The sequence below is a fragment of the Panthera tigris genome, chromosome B2 (genome assembly GCF_018350195.1).
Source record: "Panthera tigris isolate Pti1 chromosome B2, P.tigris_Pti1_mat1.1, whole genome shotgun sequence".
Classification (NCBI taxonomy): domain Eukaryota; kingdom Metazoa; phylum Chordata; class Mammalia; order Carnivora; family Felidae; genus Panthera; species Panthera tigris.
In genome coordinates, this window is record NC_056664.1 from 40,887,660 (window position 1) to 40,912,373 (window position 24,714).

The following is a 24,714-nucleotide window of genomic DNA, read 5'->3' on the forward strand; positions in this document are numbered from 1 at the left end:
GTTTCCAGAGGGTCTAAGGACTGGGACGTTGGTGGGGTGGGTCCAAAGAAGATATGCCTGCTTTATATAGGCAAGCCCTAGGCCTCAGGACTACAGTGCTCCTTGAGGCCTTGGGAATGGGTAAATAAGTCTGATATCCTGCCTGCTTCAGCACACACACAGACACAAATATCCATCCACAAATAAATATCCTTTCTTCCTGGGCTTTTCCTCTATCAGATAATGGTTGGTGGGCAGTCTGCTTTGTATTACCTTGAAATTGTCATTAATCATTGGGAGCCAAATACTACTTCCATAAGATGGGAGTCTACATTTGTTGCCTTTACTTCCATACCTCTTGCTCACTCAACCCATTATAACCTTCCTTCCACTTCTCTAAAACTTTCCTGCAAAGATCACCCACAACTAGAGAATCAAGGTGGTGCTGTTTGAGCTTATCTTAATCATTCCCTGGAATCTGACACTATTGACCAATCCTCTTTTACTTCCTTTGCCATTATGACACCAGTTTTCCTTCTACATTTCTGACGGCTCCAGAACTCATCTTCAACTCCTCCCTTTCCCTTACCATCTTCCCCACATTCCAATGAATCATCAAGTCCTGTTGATTGTACACATTTCCCAATTCTGTCCTTTCTTCTCCATGCCCATGGTCTTTGTCTTGTAAGGTTGCTCTCCTGGTCAAGGGTCACAGGCTTTTGTTCTCTAGAGCCTTCTCCAATTTCTTCACATAGTAAATCGTCTACTGGAGTCAACTTTCTGAAACATACTCTTCCAGCCACCTCTAGGTTTGTGTAATTTATTACATTGTATCTTAAGCATCTGTTTATACAAGTCTGTGAACTTCACCAGTGAACTCCTTGAGGGCAGGAAATGATCTTATCCATTAGGACATTGGCTTGGGCAGGGTGGGAGTAAGATGTATTTCCTGAGACACTCAACAAACAACGAGGTAGCTTTTCCTCTGTATTCCCAAGGGTTCCTATCTAGCTGGTTCCCCAATCCCAGAGCACTTGCAGTAGGAACGGGGACCCTCTTTCCAAAACTGTAACAAACTCAGGATTCTCATCTCATCTCACCAAGGTCCCAGTCACCCAGCCTTCCCCTTTGATTCTCTGCATGCCTCGTTTAGGAAACGGATGCCCTGGAGGACTCTTGGGAGCTCTCTCCGCTAATTTTGCATATGCAATTAGTGGTAATTGCCCAGATGAAGAAAGGTGCCCTTCATTTTAGGGCTTCTTTCCTTCCATTCGTACTGGGCGAAGGAGCAGAGCGGGGAGAGTGAGAACCACTTTAGAAGGGAACCGGCTGCAAAAGAATGGCAGAGGCCGACGCACACCAGACGCCCGAGTGCGGTACTCGGTGCTAAGCTAGGGCTTCCCCTTTTCCCCACCTCCTTCGTTAAGCTCGACCCACTTTAGGGCGGGACCTCCCACTCAGCCAATTCTGGGAGACGAACCCTGGCGGTTTGTACTCTTCCTTTCCAATGAGAAAAAAAGGAAGCAGCTTGGCCCCAATAACCAATCCAAGGAGGCGGCGCCTGGTTGTCAGGCAGGTTTGTAAGAGTTTGGGCCAATTGGAGGCGCAGACACCGCTCGACCCGGGCGCAGCGCGCAGGCGGTGGCGAAGAGACGCCGAGCGGGCCGAGTGCGGCCGAGCAAAGCCGGAGCCGGAGCGGGGCCGCAGGAGCCGGGCTGGGTCCGGACGGGCCGAGATGCCCTATAAACTGAAGAAGGAGAAGGTGAGCGTGGCCCTTTTCTTCGCGCCTCCGCCTTGGGGCCTGCGCGGAGCACTGGGAGAGGCCGAGCCAGGCCCGGGACAGCCCCAGACTGACCCTCCCGTCCGGCCCCCGCAGGACTCCCGGGCCAGCCCTCCGCCCCCGCCGCTAGCCGCACCCCCAGCCTGTGCCGCAGCTGGAAAAGCTCCCTCACCTTGCATGGGATAGAGTCCCCCGCGTACACCTCCTTCCTTTCCTCCCCTCACCTACCCCCGGCCCAGGGTAACCACCTCCCTCCAGATCTGCTCCACTCCCAGGTCACTCCCCTGCTTTTTCTTCCCGCCCCCACCCCACTCTCCCCACTCCCCACCCGGTTACCCGTTTGGGACAGCCCCTCATCTGAGACCGCACCTCCTTCCAGCCCACCTCCCCCCGCCCCCCATTGCGCGCAGCCCCTTCCCTTTTCTTACGCGCCGGGCCTGGGCCTGGGCCGGCCTTCTCCACCGTCCCTTACAGCCCCTTCTCCCTCCCCGCCAAGCACCTTGACCTAGAACTGCTCTGCTTTCTCTCTCCTCCACCAAATCTGGCCTAGGCCCCTCCCTCTAGTTCTTCCTTCACACACAAACTTGTAAGCCAGGACTGAGCCCTTCCTTCTGTTGATGGAACCTCAGAACGTCAGTGTTGGAAGGGACCACTGAGCGCATTCAGCGTAATCCTTAGTGATACAGATGAGGAGACTGAGGCCCCGACAGGGGAAGGGACTTGGCCAAGGTCACACAGCCTGTTTGGAGGCCCAGCTGCAATATCAGGTCTCTTGACTTAAAGGCCTCCTTTGTACCAAAGCCCCCCTAACAGGCATCAACCGACTTGCAGGTTCATCCTAAATCAGTTACCTTTCCTAATCTGAGCAAGGTTCTCTCCTTTTCCTAATCTTAGGATAACCTTTGCATTTTTCCAGTTTTGCAGTGCTGGATTCCTGCCTTTCCTGGGCTACACTATCCTCAAATTGGGAATCTGCCCTTACTATCAGATTAATTTTCCTTCTTACCCCAAAGGCCAGCCAACCCCTGGGCACCCTTGACTTTGTCATGGTGTCCTGATACAGGCTTGTTTCTTGATGTTGCCTTCTTTCATCTTCCTCTTCTATTTCCATATTGCCTTCTTGCCCCTGTTCTTCATCCCTGCCTTTCTCTACCTTCTATTTCCTGCTGTTGCTGAGGTCTGACTCAGAGGTGTGGTTCCTTTGAGGTACAGACTCACACAGAGGATGCTAGGATACCAGTTCCAGCCTCCCCCAGCTTCTCCTTTCCTGGGGCTGGCCCCTCGTGGTGGGGCTGGCTCTGGCCTGGTGCTCTGCTCAGCCACTTTATGACCCCAGAGGTGTCTTACTTTCATTTGCCCTCTGATTGGCTGGTTGCTGGGCTGCCATCTCTGACCTTATCAATTCAACTCTTTATCCTGGGGCTTTTGGAGATTTCCCAGGCAGCTCTGATGCTGGGTTGTCTCCATAACTGCACAGGGCCAGAGGTTCTGAGTGTAGGGTTGGTGATGGTGTACTAGGCACTGAACCTCCTGGGGTCCTGGGTTGGCAGGTTCGTGTTCCCCACCCAGGCCCTGTGTCCTTGGGGAGTGGGTCTGCTGAAGTGGTTTGGGCAGCTTAGCTGTGAATGATGCACACACAATTCAGCCACACCAGAGGCTAAGGGGGTTCCTTCAAGGAGCGTGGAGGGGCATGAAATTCAGGGGAAGCTGGTGAAGTCCCCGCCCATCTGTAGTTTTTAGTCTGATACTAAAATGGGACAGACACTGTCCCATCTACAGTAAGCCTTCTTCTTCTAGGTGATTGAGAAGAAAAATTCTTAGACTTGCTGGGACCATAGATATTTGACCATAGTATTTGGCTGGGAAACAACATTGGAAGAATTGGGTTGCACAGAACCAGGCATCTCTGATTCCTTTCAAGGTTTAACTTTCTGCTTTTGATTTCCAGTTGCATTTGGCCTCCTTAAATGGTTAACAAGCCCTGAGGGAGAGGGAGGTGACAGTGTGACTGAGCTTTGCCCAGATAGGGTGGGGGCAGAGAGGAGGATCTTTATTGCACATCCATCACCTCTCTCCTTTCTCCTTCATCTCTGCTGGTCCCAGTCTTGGCCATCCTTCACGACCTTCTCCCTGAAGCCTTTCCTGAACCCTCACTTCCCAGTGAGCTCTCCCCTCCTCGGGATTTGTGGAACACTTGATAGGTCACATATGGTCCTTTTTGTTCCCTTGGACTGGAATTAATTGTGGACAAATCTTTTCTTCCCCCTTGAGATAATAACTCCATTTTGGTTTGGCCTCTTCCTTGCACACAGTAGGCCCTCAATAGATGGGTGCTGAGTCAGTCCCTTGGGGGATTTGCTTCCCTCCTCTTCCCTCATGTTCTGATCTAGGACTGAATCTCTTTTAGGTTCCCAGGTGGCATGCCCCTGCTCCTTTCCACTTTCTTCTTGTTTTTAATAATAGTAATAATGGGCTAACATTGGGATTTTCATGTGCTGGACACTGTGCTAAAGGGAATTAGGTAGTGTGATTGTTGTCACTTAAAAGAGGAGGACTGAGCCTCAGAGAGGCTAGTTAACCTGCCTACAATTCCAGAGCTAGTAAGAGTTGGGCCCCAAACACAGTGTGGGCTCCAAACCCCGGTTCCAGGCCGCAAGTGACGGTTGGGCTGCACTGTGTTGTGTGCACTTGACCTGTTCTGCAGGAGCCAGGGAGCAAGGGTGGTGGGCGTGGTTTCCCCATGCCCCCACACACGCCCACATAACCAGGCAGCTGGGATTCTCAAGGCACACTGGCACACTCCCTGTTAGGTATGCTTAAGTGCTGTAGGGCTGGCGGAGAAGGAGCTTGTGGTCAAGTAGAGAGATGTGACATGTATAAAGGTGGGTCAGCTTTGTCCATGAGGCCCACGTCCGGGGTATGTGCGGTCACCTCAGTGACTCCTGCCTGCGCCCCTCATCCTTTGCCTCTACACGCCACGCTCTGAGCCACACTCCCTGGCCCTTTGGCAAGGGGTCGGTATGCCTGCCAGCCTGGTCAGTGGGCAGCTGGGAGAGTGCTCAGCCCAAAGGAGCGCCTTCCTGCTGGCTGACACCTGGAGCTGCTCCCCACCTGGGAAAGGCTCTCATCCTCCCTGCCCCCTCCTCCAGCCCACGCAGAGCTCTGTTCTCCCAGAAATCCTTGTGCCCCCATAGTCAGTGTGACTTAACACTTGTCACTGAAGGGGCGCAGTTGCCATCAAGTGTCAGAATCTCAGAGCCAAAAGTGACTTCCAAGATCCTCTGACAGTCTTCATTTAGGGCTCAAACCCCTCCTGCCCGTGCATTAGAAGAGTCACGAATGCTCCTTTGCTTGAATGCTCTCAGGACTGGGGAGCTTGCACACAGCCGGTTTCTGTGCAGCTGCTTCAGGAGAAGATCCTTCCTATTCGGAGCCTCAGCCTGTCTTCCTGCCACTTCAGCCCATGCCTCTTGGGCTCCTGGATCCACATAGAGCAAGTTGCATCTTTAGTCCACATGGCAGCCCTTCATTTATTCGTAAAACCCCCTCGTGCTCGCCTACCGCTGGGACTCCTCCCCTCCATCATTAGCCATCCCAGCCTTGCAGCTGTTGCTCTCAGGACAGGCTTTTGAATCTACTCCCAGTATGGGTTGTATTTCGCCAGAAGAAAACCTAGGATTTGTCTTTGTCCCTCCCAAAGTCGGATGCTCACGATGGAACCAGATCCTCCTGAACGACTCCATCAAGTGCCAAGGACAGGGGCACTTCCATGTCCCCTCCCCATGCCAAGAGCTCTGCACTCCATTTGCTAACTGGACAGAAGGTCATGGGGTGCTGGGGCAACCCTGGCACATGAAGGATTTGTGTGGAGCTTGCAATCAGACCTAAATCCCCAAGTCTTTTTCACATTTTCCCCATCCTGTCCCTGTGCAGTTGCTTTTTTTGGCCCGAGGCAGAGGAAGAGACGCCAGGCAGGCCAGGGCTCTGAGCCAGCGGCCCAGTTCCCGAGGGAGACTTCGGACTAGCGCTCATCCTTGTAGCAGTTCAGGGTCTTACCCCCATCCCTGTCCCCATGCTTGTCCACCAAGGCACTCTTAGGGATAATTCCTGTACCTGATCATGCCAATAGCACCCTCTAGTCTGGATGTTATTTGTAATTTCCAAAAAAAGGCCTCCAGGTCTTTGCAGATGGCTTTGGGGGAGAGTGGTGACTCTCCTCCAGCATGAGAACCTTAGGCACCCCCCCTGCCCGCTCTAGCCAGAAGCCAGACAGAATAGCTTGTTCCTTAAAGCTCCACACCCTGGTTCTTCCTTGACAGAGGCTCTCCGGGGCCCTTACTCATACAGCAGCCATGTGAGGGGACAGGTCATTATTATCATGCTTCATTACTATGTCTTAGCAATGTCTTCCTCGCCACATTCCAAACTCTTTGGAGGGACTCCCTTTGTGTACCCCAAGTCCTCCTCCCCTGGGCTAGGTACAGGGTAGATGCTCAGTGGTTCTGACTGATTACTTCCATTGGACAGAGGATAATTACAACACAGACCTAAGCAGTCCAGATGAGGCCTCTCCCTTCTCCTGGCATCTGCTGACTACCTCCATCTTCCCCCTTCAGGAGACCCCCAAGCTTGCCAAAGGCACGACCAAGCCCAGCAGCTCGGGCAAGGATGGTGGCGGCGAGAGCGCCGAGGAGGTAATGAAAGTGGGCACGGCTCTAGTTACGGTGCAGGCACCAGCTCGAACTGCTCGATGGCTAGTGGGGTGAGGGATCCCAGGGGGCCAGATGTGATCCAGGCAGAAGGGAAGGGGCCTTCCACAGCCTGGGAGGAGCTTGGACAGCCCAGCCAGGTAGCTGCCTTCAGTCAGGCAGCCTGTCCCTTCGGCTGGTATAGAGCGACTACGCTCTGCAGTTCTTCAGACTCCCCAGCAATTCTTCTGAAAGTTATTTCTCTGTCTGCCAACCTTGCGTGGTAAGAATTCCTTTTTCCTTAGAATGAAAAGCTAGGGGTAGCGGGTGCTGGGGGGGAAGGGAAAAAGTACAAGGGTGCTCAGTGGGGAATGAGTGGCTTTGGCATGGCTTGGGGTGGGGAAGGGGTGGGAGTGGCTGGTGTCCTTGAGCTGGCCAGGGCTGGGCCCACTGCCCTTGGTTCTGATCCAATGGGAACCTGCTAAAGGACAGTGATGAGCAGAGGTCAGCACAGCTTGGAAGTCTAGGGCTGTAAAGCAATAAATGGCAAGCAGAGAGAGCACTGGAGGGTGGAGAGACTTAAGTCCAGAGTATGTCCAGGAGAGTTTGAGAGTGTGCTCAATGCGATGCTCAAGATGGTGGCCGGTCCTGTGAACATGTTGAGCAAGTAAGTACCCATCTTACTGAGAAACTGGTGATCCTTGGTTTTTCTGCTTTTTTGTTTGTTTGTTTATTTTGAGAGGGAGAGAGCGTGAGCGTGTGAGTGAGCGGGGGAGGGGCAGAGAGAGAGAGGGAGAGAGAGAATCCCAAGCAGGCTCCATGCGGTCACTGTGGAGGGGCTCAATCTCATGAACCGTGAGATCATGACCTGAGCCGAAATCAAGAGTCAGACACTTAACTGGCTGAGCCACCCAGGCGCCCCTCTGCTGCTTCTCTCCTGTTCTCAACTGTTTAGAGCCATAGAGGACAACAGGAAACATCTCTGTGATTATGGGCAGGGCTTGTGGATTTGAGGGGGAGAAGAAATCAATTAGCAAGTATTGGAGTTAATCCTGGATTTAGACTTTTCTATGTACTTCTGGTCCCTGTCACCTCAGCACTTCCCACACCCCTGACCTTCATTTTAGGCCTCACTTGAGTAATCAGAAGAAGCAGGGCAGGTGTTCCTCATTTTACAGACATGGGAGTTGAGGACCACAGAAGATGAATTCCTCCTTCCTTTGCCCTTAAACAGTAATTTGAACATGTCTCCAGGATAGACCTTATCACTTTTTGTTGTAACTATTTTTCCAACGTGGGTTTCTCTCCACCAGACTGTGGACTCTGAGGGAGGGGAGCTGGGTATGCTGCTTGAAGGCAGCCGGCACCTTGTTTCTTCCCCACGTCTGTATGCTCGTGTATTTTGTTCTTTGGGCGGAGGGGAGGGAAGAGGGCAGGGCGGGCATTTTTATTTTATTTTTTGTTTTTTTAAGTAATCTCTACGCCCAGTGTGGGGCTTGAACTCACAACCCTCAGGTCAAGAGTCACCTGCTTCACCAACTGAGCCAGCCAGGTGCCCCTTATGCACTTGGTTCTTAATAACTCATCAGTCAGCGCTCCTGGGAAACACTCCCTCTGGGCCCAGTCTCCCCTTTAGGAATGGTGACATCTGTGGGACCCACAGGGAAGGTGGCTGGGAGCTGGCAACTGACATTCAAAGCAGCAAGAGAGACATAGAAACGGGATTTAAAGGGACAGAAAGGAATAGTTAGGGGGCTGTTCTCATCTTTTGCCTAACTCCTACTTGTTCAGTTACTAGATAGATTGGATGTCTTGTCCTAAAAGCAGCCTTCCTTGACTGCCTCCCCCTCCCTCCCCACCAGGACGTGGTCAGGGCTCCGGCTATTTGCTCTGTTAGCTCCAGTATCGCCCCACAGCAGCATTTACACGGCTGTAATTAAACAATTTGGTGTGAATTCATTGTTTATCCATTTTAACTTTTGTGTTATTAGCACGTGAGTGAGCTCCTTGAGGTTTCCCTTTGCTTCCCTTTGAGCCGCCCAAGGGCTTGGCACATTACAGGTGCCAGGATTTGAATGCATTAGTGGCTAAATAAGTAAACCTAAGTGTTGGAAGTAACCTTGGAGTCTAACCCTCTCCTTTCCGAGATAGGAAAATGAAAGCTCAAACAAGTTAGGAAATAGGCTGAGACCAACTGCTAGGATTTCTCCACTGTCTTTGTGGACACATCTATTTGAAAAAGGAGAGTGTTGAGTTCACCTGGGGCTCTGTTTTGTGAAATGGTGCTCAGGGCTCACCTGTACGAGGCAGATGCAGAAATGCTGCATGATTTTCCAGACCATGTACCCATGTGGCCCCAGACAGAGGGACGGTGGAAAAGTTGGGGGCCAGGCTATGAGGCTCAGGTCATCCAAAGCTGTTTGGCACAGTCCTTCCCTTGCTGTTTTTCTAGTCCAGAATTTGGGGCTCTTCTAGCCAAATTTACCCTGTGTCATGCATTTGCCAGAGCCTTTCCAATTGATCTAATAATTCCGGCAGCCACCATTTAGTTTATTGAGCAGTTACTTGTGTGTTAGGTTCCTAGGGCAGCCGTAACAAATGACCACAAACTGAATGGCTTAAAATAACAGAGATTTATTCTCTTACAGTCCTGGTGGCCAGATATCTGAAATCGAGGCATCAGTAGGCCATGTCCCTCTGAGGTTCTAGGCAAGAATCTCTTCTGTACCTCTCCCTAGATTCTGGTGGTTTTTAACAGTCCTCAGTGTTCCTTGGCTTATGGATGCATCACTCCAGTCTCCTCCTTCACCTTCACATGGGGTTCTGCCCTGTGTGTCTCTGTGTTCACATTTTCTTCCTTCCTCTTTTTTTGTTTTTGTTTAATTTATTTTTGAGAGAGAGAGACAGAGTATGAGCGGGGGAGGGGCAGAGAGAAAGGGAGACCGAATCCGAAACAGGCTCCAGGTTCCGAGCTGTGAGCTGTCAGCTCAGAGCCGGACATGGGGCTTGGACTCGTGAGCCCTGAGATCATGACCTGAGCCGAAGTCAGATGCTTAACTCACTGAGCCACCCAGGCGCCCCGTGTCCACATTTTCTTCTTATGAAGACACTAGTCACATTGGATTTAGGGCCCACCCCAACTTGTTTATGTCTACAAAGACCCTATTTCCAAGTTACGTCACGTTCACAGATGTTGGGTTGACACTGTTCAACTTCCCAGGTGCTGTCTTAAGACCTTTGCTTGCATTTAACCTTTTAATCTCATTTAATCTTCACAACACTCCCCTGAGGTCATTCTGTTATCAGTCATCATCCCCATTTTACAGATGAAACTGAGGCTTAGTGACGTTAAATAGCTCTTACTCAGCTGGTAAACAGCAGAGCTGGAATTCAACCCAGTGTGCTGTGGCTCACGAGCCGATTCTGTGTGTTTTTGTTTTTGTTTTTTGTTTAGACTTCATTATTTATTTTTAAAGTAGACTTCACACCCAGCGTGGAGCCCAGTGTGGCCTTGAACTCACAACCCTGACTGACATCAAGACCTGAGCTGAGATCAAGAGTTGGGAGCTTAACCGACTGAACCACCCAGGCACCCCTCCTGTGTTCTTAATGACGTGATACCCTGTGTCTAAGATTCTGGAAGAGTCTTAGAACGGAAAGGAGCCTTGAGAGATTGGATAAGACTCACTGTTGACCTATCGCTGCAGGCAAGGGTCTTTCCTGCTCTGTCTCTGGAGACAGCAGTTCACTGCCCTGGACTCCACTCGGTGGTGTGCCCTGTCCTGAGTTCTGGGAGCAGGGACAGAGGGAGGAAGAAACTATCTCAGTCCCTCCATGTCAGCCTGTCCTCCCAGTAGCCAAAATTGTTGCCCTAAAAACATTCTTCTGTCTTATCAGTCCTCTACTTAAAAAGCTCTGTTGGTTTGGGGCGCCTGGGTGGCTCAGTCCATTAAGTGTCCGACTCCGGCTCAGGTCATGATCTCATGTTTCATGAGTTTGAGCCCTGCATCCGGCTCTGTGCTGACAGCTGAGAGCCTGAAGCCTGCTTCGGGTTCTGTGTCTCCCTTTCTCTGCCCCTCCCCCACTCATGCTCTGTCTCTCTCAAAAATAAATAAAATGTTAAAAAAATAAAAAGAAAAAGCTCTGTTGGCATCTCATTGCTTTTAAGTTAACATTCAAATTCACACTTTGGACCCCTCTGAGGGGGCCCTGCCTCATTTTTCTAGCACCCATCCTGGTTTCTCCCTCTGCTGGACTTCCCATCTCCTGATACAAGCCCTTTTGTAACTCTGGGTCCTTATTGATGAAATTCCATTGGCATGGACTACTTTATTTTCCTGCTTTGTTCCTTTTTTTTTTTTTAATGTTTATTTTTGAGAGAGAGACAGAGTGTGAGCGGGGGAAAGGCAGAGAGAGAGGGAGACACAGAATCCGAAGCAGGCTGCAGGCTCTGAGCTGTCAGCACAGAGCCCGATGCGGGGCTCAAATCCACGAACTGTGAGATCATGACCTGAGCCGAAGTAGGAGGCTCAACCGACTGAGTCACCCTGGAGCCCTCCCCCCCCCCCCCCCCCGATTTGTTCTTTTGCCCGCTGAGCTCATGTTTGTCCTTTGAGAGCAAATCAAAAGTCACCTCTTCAGGAACAGTTTCACTCATTCTTCTGGCAGAGTTTGTGTTCCCGTATCCTTGGTGGCACTCTGTTTTTTCATTTCCCTGGTACCAAGAGCTGTCCGTGTGTTGGTCTCACCCACTGGACTGTGAGCTCTTTGAGGGCAGGGGCTACCCTTTAATCTCTAAGGCTTAGCATGATGGCCATTGAATAAATGAAGGAAGGAAATAATTTAGCTCAGCTAGATAGAGCTCTAGGTGTCAGGATAGGAGAGAATGCCTCTGCGATTTTTTGGGGTTTTAAACTAAAATGATCTTTATTTGACTAGGTGATTGATTATGCAAAAGCTGTGACATTGTGAGTTTTTCACTGTTTTACCTTTCATCTTTTTCTGACAACACTTTTTAAAAATTAAAAAAAAAATGTTTATTTATTTAGAGAGGGAGATAGAAAGTGCATGTGCGAGCAGGGGAGGGGCAGAGAGATAAGGGAGAGATAGGATCCCAAGCAGGCTGCACGCTGCCAGCGCAGAGCCCGACATGGGGCTTGAACCCATGAATGTGAGATCATGACCTGAGCTGAAAACAAGAGTTGGACGCTTAACTGACCCAGGTGCCCCAATACGTCTCTCTTTCTCTTTCTTTTTTCTTTCTTTCTTTCTTTCTTTCTTTCTTTCTTTCTTTCTTTCTTTCTTTCTTTCTTTCTCTCTCTCTCTCTCTCTCTCTCTCTCTCTCTCTCTCTCTCTCTCTCTCTCTTTCAAGCTAGCTCTACACCCAATGTGGGACTTCAACTCAGGACCCTGAGATCAAGAGTCTCATGCTCTACCAACCGAACTAGCCAGGTGCCCCTTTACAATACTTTCTATAGTACTTAATTTATATTTCTTTTTTTTCTTTAATTTAATTTAATTTTTAAAAACATGTCTTGAGAGAGAGCTGGTGTGAGCGGGAGGAAGGGTGGAGAGAGAGAATTCCAAGTAACAATAATGTGCAGGGCTCAATCCCATGAACCGTGAGATCATGACCTGAGCCCAAATCAAGAGTTGGATGCCCATTTCAGCCTCTCAGTCGCCCCCTTAATTTATATTTCTATCTGTTATTTTAGGTTTAAATATTTGGGTTTGATTATTAATGGTGATTGTGTTAGGATGAAATTGGACTAGGGTTGGTTCAGAGTGGGCAAGTTTAGTTGCAGTCTCTTGAGTGCGAGTGTGGTGCATAAATTCCAAGTACCACTTGACTGCTGGAGACCCAAATCTAGGAAGGCTTCTTGGAGGTGGGAGGAGAAGGCACTTCAGGCAGAGGAAATGGCCAGGTTGGCTGGGTTGCCTTCGGTCAGCGTTCACCAGTGATGGTGATAGTTGCGGAAGGTTCCCCAGGGGACTCACCTGCCTCCCACCTGCAGCCCAGGTCAGTAGAAAAGTTAAAAGCTGAAGCTTTTACTGGGTGCCTGGCTGGCTCAGTCGGGGGAGCATGTGACTCTTGATCTCGAGATTATAAATTCGAGCCCAAAGTTGGGTGTAGAGATTACTAAAAGATAAAATCTTTAAAAAAAATGATAAAAAAAAAAAGGCTGAAGTTTTTAGAGGAAAGAGTTGGACATGAAGTGAGTCACTGGCATAGCCCCATGCCTCATGCTGACAAGCATGTTTCCTATTGAAGAGTGAATAGACCAGGGGATGCCTCATTGAGGCTTGGCAGCCAGGCGCTTTGCTGACTGGACCAGCTGTCTCTCAGATGCTTCTTGTGTGTGGGGCCTGGGAGCCAATGGTCCTTATAAAACCAGGTGGCCCAGTGGGGTGAGGTGGGACAAGCTAAGCTCAGCAGCTCTCCATCCACCCCTGCCTTCAATGATGCATTCCTAGTGGAGAAGGGACCTCAGGCATCAACCTATTCGTTTTTATTTTTATTTTATTTTTTAATTTTTTTTAGAGAGAGCATGAGCAGGGGAGGAGCAGAAGGAGAGGGGGAGAGGGAATCCCAAGCAGGCTCCACGCCCAATACGGGCTTGACATGGGGCTTGATCTCAGGACCGAGAGATCATGACCTGAGTCGAAATCCAGCTCAGCCACCCAGGTGCCCCTCTACTGGTTTTTAAACTTTGATTTTTAGCCATGTGACCCTCTGTTCTCTTAACCTTACTTGGAGAATAGATGGGAAACCACAGATTTGCCCATTTCTCTGTTAGCAGAGAAAATCGAGGCCTGGCTTCTCTCCTTCTGGGGTGAATGCCTCTTTCCCTAGACATCCCCTCAGTGTGCGGTTTGTGGAGGTGCAAAGTGTCTTTCTTATCTGGGACGATGGAGAAGGACATGCTCTTCCTCAGAGTTTTGTTCGTTAGCTGCCACTGAGCCCCTTGCCCTAGTATAACTAATGTTTCTCCCTCCTACTCTGCTCCTGACACCATACAGTGCTCTGTTCTGATGGTTCCGGGCTTGGGACAGGAAAGGTCTGGCCCCCTGTCAATCAACCAATCAAACCTTCATTGAATGCCTGTTAGGTGCCAGTGCTTGAGGGGACCCAGAACGGTACAAACCAGGGTCCTGGCTTTCAGGGGACTTGCTATCTAGTTGGACATGTGAACACACCGAGCCAAGAGGCATCACTGGGGATGATCACAGAGCCAGTGAAACAGACAAAGAAGAGGGTGGGGCTTAAACTGGATCTTGAAAGATGAAATGCTTTCTTGGGTTCCCCCGTTTTAGACCAAGGAAGATAATGGACCCATGGGGACATTTGAGGCATGCTAATTTCAGGAATTTCCAGGTTGCATTTTTAAAGTCTAGGGATGGGAAATAATCGTGATAACAGTAGAAGACACTTCTTACAAAGCACTTCTGTGAGCTATATAACGTTCACTTAAATCGTTATTACAACCTTATGAGCTAGGTACTATTGTCATCCCCACTTTACAGATGAGGAAATGGAGGTAGACAGACTAGTTGACTTTCTGGAGGTTACTTGGCTAATAAATGGCAGAGCAGTAGTCAAACCGAGGCAGTCTAGTGTGAGTCTGTGCTCGTGACCACCAAGCTCCACAGATAAGGATTTGGTTTTTCCTGCAACCGGGAAATGAAGGCACAGGGCAGGGGTGGGTCTGGTTCCCCACCCTTCTGCCTCTCTCTCCTATCCCTCACCAAGGTATGAGCCATCTGCCATGTGCAGGAAGAGAGACCCCTGGGCATCTTGTACAGTCTAACCAGAATCACACCGGCTGAGTGCTGGTTATGGCAGGAGAGGTGTGTGGCGGCTAATCTTGCCCCATTTCCTTGTGCTCCCTTAGGTTAGTGTCTGGGGTGATCATTTCAGGTGGGGGAGAGGGCCAGATGGCCAAGAAGGTAATGAGCTACACTGGACCCACAGGCCAGCCCCAGGCTGGATGCAGCGTGTCTCTCCTCTCCTCTGATCCCCAGATAGGTCACAAGCTTGACATAGTTGTTTCTATAAAAAATTCAGAGCCTACAAAGCATAACATTTCTGTCTTCCTCCCTTCCCCCATCCCAGATGATTTCGTATTCTCCCATTCTTTTTTTCTTTTTTTAATTTAATTATTTTGAGAGAGAGAGAGAGAGCACAAGCCGGGGAGGAGCAGAGAGGAAGGGAGAGAATCCCAAACAGACTCTGTGCCATCAGCACAGAGCCCGATGTGGGGCTTAAACTCACGAACTGTGAGATCATGACCTGAGCTGAAGTTAGCCACTTAACCCACTGAGCCACCCAGTCTCCTGTGGTGTGGGTACCCATCTGGACATGGCCTCAGTCCTCTGATCCTGCTGCAGTCTCTGGGGGCAAGGGTTGTCCTGCGGCCCAGCTTCTCCCCTCTACCGGCAGGTGGTTACCTGACAGTACCTGTGGGTGGACAGCGTTGCAAACACCTGTGTGTATACTTCTGACAGTGACCTTCGTGGGGCTCCAACACCCGTGTCTGGGATGGAGTAAAGAGATAGCTTTAAAAAAATTAGCTGTGTTTCTCCCATTATATAAATGTGTCAGCTTGTAGAAAATCAAGAAAAGTAGAGAAAAGTCATCTGTCATTCTGCTACAATGGGAGACAGTCATAAAAACAGTGGTGGTTTGCTGTTGTTTTTTCCTTCTCTTCACTGAGCTTTGGGTTCTGTGCACGTGTTGTCATGTGGGTGAGCTCATTTTGCATGTACAGTTTTGTGTTATCCTTATTTAACTTTGCATAGGAAGCAATTTTCTGTCATTACATAGTTTTAGGCTTTGTTTTATTTTGAAACTTATCAACATGACAACATGTACGTTGTTCAGAAAGTCAGACAGTAAGTACCCTTGGCCTTGTAATGAAAGGAGCAGCTCCCGCCTAGCCCCCTATTCTGTTGCTTTGTGGTGACCGCTTTCAACCCACCTTTCCTTGGAAATTGACTTCTGTGCTTCCAAATAAGAGTCTTTTTTTTTTTTTTTTTTTAATTTTTTTAATGTTTACTTATTTTTGAGAGAGAGACAGAATGTGAGTGGGTTAGGGGCAGAGGGAGAGGGAGACACAGAACCCGAAGCAGGCTTCAGGCTCCCGAGCTGTCAGCACCAGAGCCCGATGCGGGGCTCGAACTCTGAGATCATGACCTGAGCTGAAGTCAGACACTCAACCGACTGAGCCACCCAGGCGCCCCAAGTCTTTTTTCTTTTTAATGTTAATTTATTTACTTTAGAGAGAGAGCACAAACAGGGAAAAGGCAGAGAGAGAGGGAGACACAGAATCCGAGGCAGGCTTTAGGTTCTGAGCTGTCTGCTTAGAGGCTGATGCGGGGCTGGAACCCATGAACACGAGATCATGACCTGAGCTGAAGTCAGACACTTAACCAACAGAGCCACCCAGGCGCCCCAATTAAGAGTCTTTTGCTGCTTTTTAAAAAATTCTTTTGTCAAAAAAAATTTTTTTTAATGTTTATTTATTTTTGAGAGAGGGAGAGACAGAGTGCAAACTGGGGAGGGGCAGAGAGAGAGAGGGAGACACAGAATCCGAAGCATGCTCCAGGCTCCGAGCTGTCAGCACAGAGCCCAACGTGGGGCTCAAACTCGTGAACCATGAGATCATGACCTGAGCCCGAGTCGGACACTCAACCGACTGAGCCACCCAGGCGCCTCTAAAATTCTTTCATTTTTGAGCATTAGATATAATCTGTTGACTTCCTACTATGGAAAAGTAAGGTCTTAGCATCTTATATCCAATATAGACCTTTCCCATCCTCCCAAAGTACTTCTCACCAATTTTGGGTAAATTACTATGGCTGCGTAAATATTTTCTACAGTCGAACTGTGTATGATTGCATGTAGTACATAGTTTTCATGAACATAATTTTAACTCCATGATTGATTGATTATTTATTTATTTATTTGCTGTTATAAATAGGGCACAAAGCCCTATATATATATTTATACATATATATACATATATATGTATATATTATATATAAAGTGTGCACAAAGCCTTTTATATGTAGTATGGAGAATCCCAAGCAGGCTCCACGTTCAGAGCAGATCCTGGTGCAGGGACTCCATCTCATGACTGTGAGATCATGACCTGATTGGAAATCAAGAGTTGGATGCTTAACGTACTGAGCCACCCAGGCGCCCCTCTTTTAACTTTTGACCAAGAATGTGATGCATTCAGTGAAGTGGGAAAGTACGATAATCTCAAGTATGCTACCTAATGAATTTTTTTTTCTGCTTAATGAATTTTTACATATGTTTATGCTTCGAACCACCTGCCAGATCCAGTCAAGATATAGAACATTTCCATTACTCAGAAGATTCTTCAGATCCCTTCTCAATCAATCCCACACCCCTGCCAGCCCTGGCAAGATAGCCACTTTTCTGACATCCATCACCATCAATCCATCAATTAGATTTGCCTGTTCGTGAACTAGAACAAACATTTTGAAGGCTCTCGATGCACAGGCAGTGGGCACCATTTTGGGAGACACGGCTTCTTGACCACCCCCTTCTGGGGATAATAAACCTTAGTCATCTCTGACCCTGACTGGAGCTGCTCCAGGGTAGGAGATGGCTGCTTGGCTGCCCAGGCCTGTGCAGGCATGGATGGACTGCGGGATGGGCCGCGGCCCAGGGTGGGAGCTGTACCTTGGGAAGCGGACTTCAACAAATCACTTATTTGACTAGGCCCAGCCCCAGCCTCAGCCCCAGCCCCAGCCGCAGCCGCAGCCCCAGCCCCCATCGTCCAACAAGCGTCCCAGCAACAGCACACCGCCCCCAACGCAGCTCAGCAAAATCAAGTACTCTGGAGGGCCCCAGATTGTCAAGAAGGAGCGACGGCAAAGCTCCTCCCGCTTCAATCTCAGCAAGAACCGGGAGTTACAGAAGCTTCCTGCCCTGAAAGGTACTTGGAAAAGGTCATGGGGGCTGGTGCACCAGGCCTAGGGGGTCACTGGGCATTGGCTGTATAGAGGTTTGGGAGTATTTGAGGGGGATGGAAGTTCTAGACAATGTGAGAGGGAGGTCCACCAGGGCTGGGGTGCCAGGGGAGCAGGATGGCAGCAGGATGGGGTAGGGGAAGGCCCTGTAAGGCAAGTAGCGCATGGCAGTGAAGGGCTAGGGAGGAGAGACTGACTGTTGCCTCCCCCTGCAGATTCGCCAACCCAGGAGCGGGAGGAGCTTTTTATCCAGAAGCTGCGCCAGTGCTGTGTCCTCTTTGACTTTGTATCAGATCCACTCAGTGACCTCAAATTCAAGGAGGTGAAGCGGGCAGGACTCAACGAAATGGTGGAATACATCACCCATAGCCGTGATGTTGTCACTGAGGCCATTTACCCCGAGGCTGTCACCATGGTGGGCACAGGGAAAAGGGGAAAGCAGGCAGGGACGGGGGCTGTGGAGAAGCCTGCACGGAGCTCTCACCTGGGTCCTCCCCCTCAGTTTTCAGTGAACCTCTTCCGGACGCTGCCACCTTCATCGAACCCCACCGGGGCCGAGTTTGACCCAGAAGAGGATGAGCCCACCCTGGAAGCTGCCTGGCCACATCTCCAGGTACCACAGTGAGGGGGCATGCTGGCCCTGGCTTCAGGGAATGGGGCACTCTGAGACAGCAAGGGGGTATGTCTCAGTCCTTGGGGAATACCCCCTAAGTGGATGCTCATTGCTCCCGACAGCTCGTGTATGAGTTTTTCTTACGTTTCCTCGAGTCTCCTGATTTCCAGCCAAACATAGCCAAGAAGTATATCGACCAGAAGTTTGTCCTTGCTGTGAGTCCCTGAAGTTCCTGTCCTTTCCTCCTTCCAGCCCATGAACTCTAGCCCCACAGCTCCTCAGTGAGGTCCCCACCCTTTCTCCATCTGTTGAATATATGGGCTTTCAACTGTGTCTGGTGCAAAGGACTGGTGGTGGGGGAGGGATAAGCAAATCCCTCTGCTCTTAACAAGCTCCTAGCATAATTGAAGGAAATTAGCAAGAGTTACCTCTTCCCCATCAGTGGGGCATGCAGACACGCATACCCAGACATCACACTGGGGAAAGCTATGTAAAGGAATCACTCTGCTCTCCAGAGACTTGCCCCCATACCCCCCCCCCCAATCCAGAGAACCTCTGGGTGTCCCCTGGCTAGGAATCCATGTCACCCCAGCCCTGACCTTCCTAGGCTCCTGCCTCATTCACCACCTTTTCCTCCCACCTGCTCCCAGCTCCTGGACCTGTTTGACAGTGAGGATCCTCGAGAGCGGGACTTCCTCAAGACCATCTTGCATCGCATCTATGGCAAGTTTTTGGGGCTCCGGGCTTATATCCGTAGGCAGATCAACCACATCTTCTACAGGTGAGGCCGGGAGCCAGCTTAGGAGCATAGCAAGCCCTGCTAAGTTGGGATGGGAGAAGGGAGGTAGGGGGACTCTGCAGAGTGCTGGAGAAACATTGGGGATTGTCACGAGAGCCTTTCTTTCCTCCCTCAGGTTCATCTATGAGACAGAACATCACAACGGGATTGCTGAGCTCTTAGAGATCCTCGGCAGGTAAGCGGTGGGGTGGGGGCACACGTGCCTGCAGAAGGTTGGAGGGACGGGAGCACTGAGCTTGGATGGCCCTTTGGTCCTAACAAACCTCCTATAACTCCTAGCATCATCAACGGCTTTGCCTTGCCCCTTAAGGAAGAGCACAAGATGTTCCTCATCCGTGTCCTGCTTCCCCTTCACAAGGTCAAGTCCCTGAGTGTCTACCACCCGCAGGTGAGCTGCCTTCCTCCTGATGATCCCTGACACTGGCAGCAGAGAATAGAGAGGGAGGGGAAGATATTCCATCTGGGATGGGGGTGGCAGAGGGAGTGGGTGGGATAATTTCTCTTTACACCTCTTCTTCCATTCTGGGCTCTTGCTTCTGTCCCTGATCCCTCTGAGACCTGGACCCTACACCTCACCTCCTTTCTACCTCAACCTTTTGCAGCTGGCTTACTGTGTGGTACAGTTCCTGGAGAAGGAGAGCAGTCTCACAGAGCCGGTAATTCCCCTTCCCAGCCCCAGGACACCTCTTCCTGTCAATTAAACTTCCCAGTCTGCCTATTGAATAATGCCATAAGCAGGTGCTCAGGAGGGATGTGGCCCAACAGGTGACATGGATTCCTCTCGGAAGGAAAAGTAAAACCTATATATAGGAAACAGAATCAGGCCAGTTAGCGGAGGCCACCCGAGCTGTGCCCATCAGGGTGGGGAGAGAGGCCAGGAAGGCTTCCTGTGAAAGCAGGCAGGTGTTGAGTGAGAATTTTTTTTTTTTTTCAACATTTTTTATTTTTATTTTTGGGACAGAGAGAGACAGAGCATGAACGGGGGAGGGGCAGAGAGAGAGGGAGACACAGAATCGGAAACAGGCTCCAGGCTCCGAGCCATCAGCCCAGAGCCTGACGCGGGGCTCGAACTCACGGACCGCGAGATCGTGACCTGGCTGAAGTCGGACGCTTAACCGACTGCGCCACCCAGGCGCCCCATGAGAATTTTATCCCCGTGTCCTCCTCTTCTCACAGGTGATTGTAGGACTCCTCAAGTTCTGGCCCAAAACCCACAGCCCCAAGGAGGTCATGTTCCTGAATGAGCTAGAGGAGATTCTAGATGTCATTGAACCTTCAGAGTTCAGCAAAGTGATGGAACCACTCTTCCGCCAGCTTGCCAAGTGTGTCTCCAGCCCTCATTTCCAGGTGAGGCTCAGACCAGCATCTCCCGTCCCCAGGCCTCCTAGAAACTGAGGAGGGTTTTCAGCAGAGTGAACCATACCCCTGCTGAGTCCCACCTGTCCCCACCAGGTGGCAGAGCGTGCTCTCTATTACTGGAACAATGAGTACATCATGAGCCTGATCAGTGACAATGCTGCCCGAGTCCTCCCCATCATGTTCCCTGCACTCTACAGGAACTCCAAGAGCCACTGGAACAAGTAGGCGGCTGGGGTAGGGCTGGGTGGTGGGGCTCTGGTTTGGGAACCTGTGAGGGGGTGGAAGAACTGAAGAGCCAGCGGTCTCATCGGGTCACTGAGCACAGGGGCTAGTGCCCACTGCACACTGACAGGCCCTTGAGGAACTGACCAGGGAGAAGACAGCGATGTGAGAGATGTCTGCAATACCTACAGCAGAGTGTGGCTTGTATCCTATCTTCTCCCCGTCAGAGATAGTCTGGAGCTTTGGAGACTTCATTCTGCGCTGTGAGAAGCTGATGTGATCTTTTTTAGCATGTGCTGAATCCCACTGTCGTAAAGAGACTTTCCGGCCAACAGCAAGTGCACTGTGGTGCAGGTGCTGTCCATTAAGCTGCTGGGAGGCCATTAGGATAGGCCAGGGCATAGAAGTAGCGTGAAGAAGGTAGGTCTTAGAGCACGGGGTGAGGCAAAGGAGGGACAAACAGACCAAGGCCTATAAAGAACCTGAAATGCCAATCTCAAGTCACGTGATTTGGCTAGAGCGATAAGCTTACACTGCAGGGGTCTATGAAAGCTCTTAGCAGAGACCCCTCCTGGGAGAGAGCAAATTGGGGTCCTGGCACTGCCGTTAGTATAAGTAAGGCCTCCTGTACCTGATCCTTCTTCCCGGTGACAGGACAATCCATGGACTGATCTACAATGCCCTAAAGCTGTTTATGGAGATGAATCAGAAGCTGTTTGATGACTGCACACAACAGTACAAGGCAGAGAAACAGAAGTGAGTATCTCTCGACTTGGGGGCTTCCATCTTCACCCTAGGTTCCCTCTGCTTCTCTTTCAAGCCCACTGCCTATCCCATCTTTGCTCCCTCAGGGGCCGGTTCCGAATGAAGGAAAGAGAAGAGATGTGGCAAAAGATCGAGGAGCTGGCCCGACTCAATCCCCAGGTGAGCTTTTCCTGCCGCTGCCCCGACCTGAGGGGCCCAGTTTGGCCTGGGGGAGGGTTTGTTTCAAGACAGGTCCACAGACTTCTGAAGCGGCTCTCACCACCTGCCCGTGCCTCCTCTCCTTCTCAGTATCCCATGTTCCGAGCTCCTCCACCACTGCCTCCTGTGTACTCGATGGAGACAGAGACCCCCACGGCAGAGGACATCCAACTTCTGAAGAGGACGGTGGAGACAGAGGCTGTGCAGGTGGGAAGGCATAGAGGGAATGGGGAGCACAAATAAAAGCTCTGAAAGGGAGAGGAGACAGGAGCGGCAGATCCGAGGAATAAGGGGAGGAAGCCATAAACTTTATTGGGAATCGGTTACCATTCCTCGCCTTCTCTGTACCTACACGTAGATGCTAAAGGACATCAAGAAGGAGAAGGTACTGCTTCGGCGGAAGTCCGAGCTGCCCCAGGACGTGTATACCATCAAGGCGCTGGAGGCACACAAGCGGGCGGAAGAATTCCTAACTGCCAGCCAGGAGGCTCTCTGACCCCCTCACCGTCCTACCACAGGGCCACAGCCCACTCAGCCCTGGGACGCTGCCCTAGCCCTCCACCCTCTGCTCCCCACTGGCTGACTTGGGGCAAGGCAGTGCCTCTCTAGCTACTCTAGGGAGGGGATGTGGCACTTGAAGCAGGGGACCCCCCCCCCAGAGTGGTCCCTCTTCTTCCCAAAATGTGTTCATGCCTCCCTGTGGCTAGTACAGACAGGCTGAGCACTGAGATCCTCAGTGCCCAGACAACTTGGGGATGCCTGTCCCCCTCCTCTCCTAACCCCACAGCTACCTGAGGCTGCTCTGAGAAATACACACAGGAATACATATGCTCCTCTCCCCTTCCCTTAATCCTCATTTCAACTCCAGGTGTCTTTCCTTCTCTCCCTCCCCTGCAGAAGCATATAGGGAGCAGCAGGAGATTATTCTCACCAAAGTTATGTCAAGCCCCATTGGCCCCTGGAGTGAGTAGCTGGAAGGGAGCCAACCCCCAACAGGCACAATTAGGCCCCCAGCCCCAGCAGTGTGCAGGCTGATGGGGTTGAATTATTTTCTCTTATCCCCTGCCTGACCAAGACAACATGGGAGGTCAAAAGGAGAAAAGCATACGCTATGGACCATAGGTGATGGAATATAGGGCCCAGATGGACCAAGAGAAGGGGGTGAACAAACACCCTACCCTGTGCCCTCTGTTTGGTGAGCAGCAGCCCTGGGATCACAGACATGGAAGGGACCACCCTGGGGCTGACTGCTTTCCTATGTTGTTGGTTCCCAAAGCTAGGAGGAAGCAGGGAGCAGTGCCCTAAGCATGGCTCCCCCGACACCTATTTATTTCCTTTGTGCTGATGCTGGGCAGGCCCCCACTTGTCCCTTTCAGACACCCTGAAGGGGCAAGGGGCTGAAGAGGGCCAGACCCAGGTTCCAGGGGCACAGGCAGTGCAGCTTTTGGCTGTGTACATAGGGTGCTTTATTCTCCACAGTGATACATGCTAAGATGGGTTGGGCTTGGGCCAATGTCCCCATATGTACAGAACTGAATAAAGTGGGTCTCTGAGAAGAAGTCTGATTTGCCTTGATGTGGAAAGGGAGATGGAGAATATGAAGATGGACATTACAACCAGGGATGTGTTCAGTCCTATGCTGGTTCTGGCCTGGAATGCAGGGAGATAAGGCAGCTCTCAGGGTAGTCACTTCCAGGCTGGGGTCGTCCCCTGCCGGGCTTGGAGGGCCTTCTGTACCACATCTTCCCACTGGGCATCTGATATCTCCCGAGCCCAGGCAGGAACCCCTGGCGCAGGCAGGCTTACTCCAGCCATTGTCCTTTTCACCAACTCCACATGTTCTGAAATCACAAAAAACAGGAGAACAGAAACGATGGGACCAGCTCCATTCCCCATTCATTGAATTAACCCATAACCCTTGGGCTAGCAGGGAGGCCAAATCCATCTTGTTATTTCCAGGCAAGCCCACCTACAACCCAAGTCTAACACAATAGACTTTCACCTGGATTCTGAAGTCTGTAAAATCTTAGATGACAAACTGTTGTTTTAGGAACGGGGTGTTCCTCTATGGCTTCCCTTTCTTTACTGGTTCTGACCAGTCCCTTTCCTCCAACATTATTCCAAAATGAAAGCATGCTCCCTTTACCCGGGTCCATGGGAATAGAGCTGTGGTTGCTCAATCCTGTGGCTCCTTCCTCCTCTTCATCCTCGCTCTCTAATGGCGGGTCTGGCAAATGAAGCCCCAGGGCCTAAAGAGCCAGAGAGAAGACAGTTCAGGTCCAGCACTTCAGGAATCCCAGCTTCACCTGGCCAGAACAGGGCCGCCTCCACCATACCTGGATCCGATCCTGAATATCAGCAACTGCATCTTCTCCATCCCCCACCGGTGCCAGCTCCACCTCCTCTGGTTCAGGATCTTGGTTCAGGGGTTGGTAGGAGTAGCCAGCTGGGCCTGCCCCCGTTTCCTCCGGCTCTTCCTCAGGCTCCTCGCTGCTCCAATCCCCAGTGCCTTCCGTAGGGCCCTGGTGCGGCCCTAATTCCTCAGTCTGATTGGGGAAGATACGCTCGGGGCCCATGGTGTCTCTCCCTAGAACTACTGCTGCCATCCGGGCAGGGGCTGCAAGAACAGGGAGGGCAGGAGGGTAGTGATCGGATGAAATCAGGTCCACCTATAGCCACTCATCCAGTTCCTTGTGGTCTCCTGCGTCCGCAAACCATTTAACCGCTTCCAAGCTTCCTGCATCCCATCCTCTCCTGGGCACTCCACCATTTAAACCGACTCGTATCTTGAACCGAGGCCCACCGGACTTGCTCTGCCAATTCTTAAATAACAGCCCAACCCGAGACCATACCACCTCCTAAAAGACACTCCGTCCGGAACCCCGCCCGCCCGCCCGCCCCTACTCCCCTACTTGGGAACTCCGGATCGCCAAACGAGCTCCCCTAGACAGGGCGTACCCGCCCCCTTCTTCCCTCTCCAAAGGGCTCCCCTCTGTACCGCCTGACAAATGCCCTTCAGGCCCCAGGGGCTCCCCTCAAATGGCCCCAGCAGCGGCGTCCGCCACCCGCCCCCACCGATTCTCGGCGCCGGTGTTTCCGCGCGCCTCACCCGCTCAGAGCCCGCGGCTGAACCCGCACCTCCACTTCCGGCGGAGCAGGACGTACCGGGGCGCCTGGTCCTCCAGCCCCTCCCCGTGCTCATGATTGACGCGAACGAGAGACAAGCCGTACGCCTCTTGCCCCGCCTCCGCCATCTCCTGCTCCGACAACAAGGGACTACATTACCCAGTGATGCCCAGGGTTTTTTGGG

At 51.1% G+C, this 24,714-nt stretch overlaps 2 protein-coding genes across 5 annotated transcripts; one reads left to right on the forward strand and one right to left on the reverse strand.

Annotated features, from left to right (window-relative positions):
• The first annotated feature begins 1,575 nt into the window (after window positions 1-1,575).
• Window positions 1,576-22,930, forward strand: PPP2R5D (protein phosphatase 2 regulatory subunit B'delta). The gene is made up of 16 exons (XM_042986384.1): window positions 1,576-1,741; window positions 6,376-6,453; window positions 17,198-17,414; window positions 17,664-17,863; window positions 17,951-18,061; window positions 18,184-18,276; window positions 18,712-18,842; window positions 18,976-19,035; window positions 19,140-19,248; window positions 19,463-19,516; window positions 20,037-20,207; window positions 20,313-20,440; window positions 21,096-21,197; window positions 21,293-21,365; window positions 21,495-21,611; window positions 21,763-22,930. The coding sequence occupies exons 1-16, from the start codon at window positions 1,715-1,717 to the stop codon at window positions 21,898-21,900; spliced, it is 1,809 nt and encodes a 602-aa protein (XP_042842318.1). The 5' UTR covers window positions 1,576-1,714; the 3' UTR covers window positions 21,901-22,930.
• On the reverse strand, window positions 22,854-24,644 carry MEA1 (male-enhanced antigen 1). 4 transcript variants are annotated; one of them, XM_007085179.3, is made up of 4 exons: window positions 24,543-24,644; window positions 23,741-24,021; window positions 23,551-23,653; window positions 22,854-23,245 (listed from the first exon to the last, which is right to left on the reverse strand). In XM_007085179.3, exons 1-4 carry the CDS (start codon window positions 24,604-24,606, stop codon window positions 23,091-23,093), a joined length of 603 nt encoding a protein of 200 aa, XP_007085241.2. In that variant the 5' UTR covers window positions 24,607-24,644; the 3' UTR covers window positions 22,854-23,090. The 4 variants fall into 4 exon arrangements, with proteins under 4 accessions (XP_007085241.2, XP_015394419.1, XP_042842335.1 ...); XM_015538933.2 differs by having other exon boundaries at window positions 24,514-24,597; XM_042986401.1 differs by lacking the exon at window positions 24,543-24,644 and adding an exon at window positions 24,403-24,507.
• Between the last annotated feature and the right edge of the window lie 70 nt (window positions 24,645-24,714).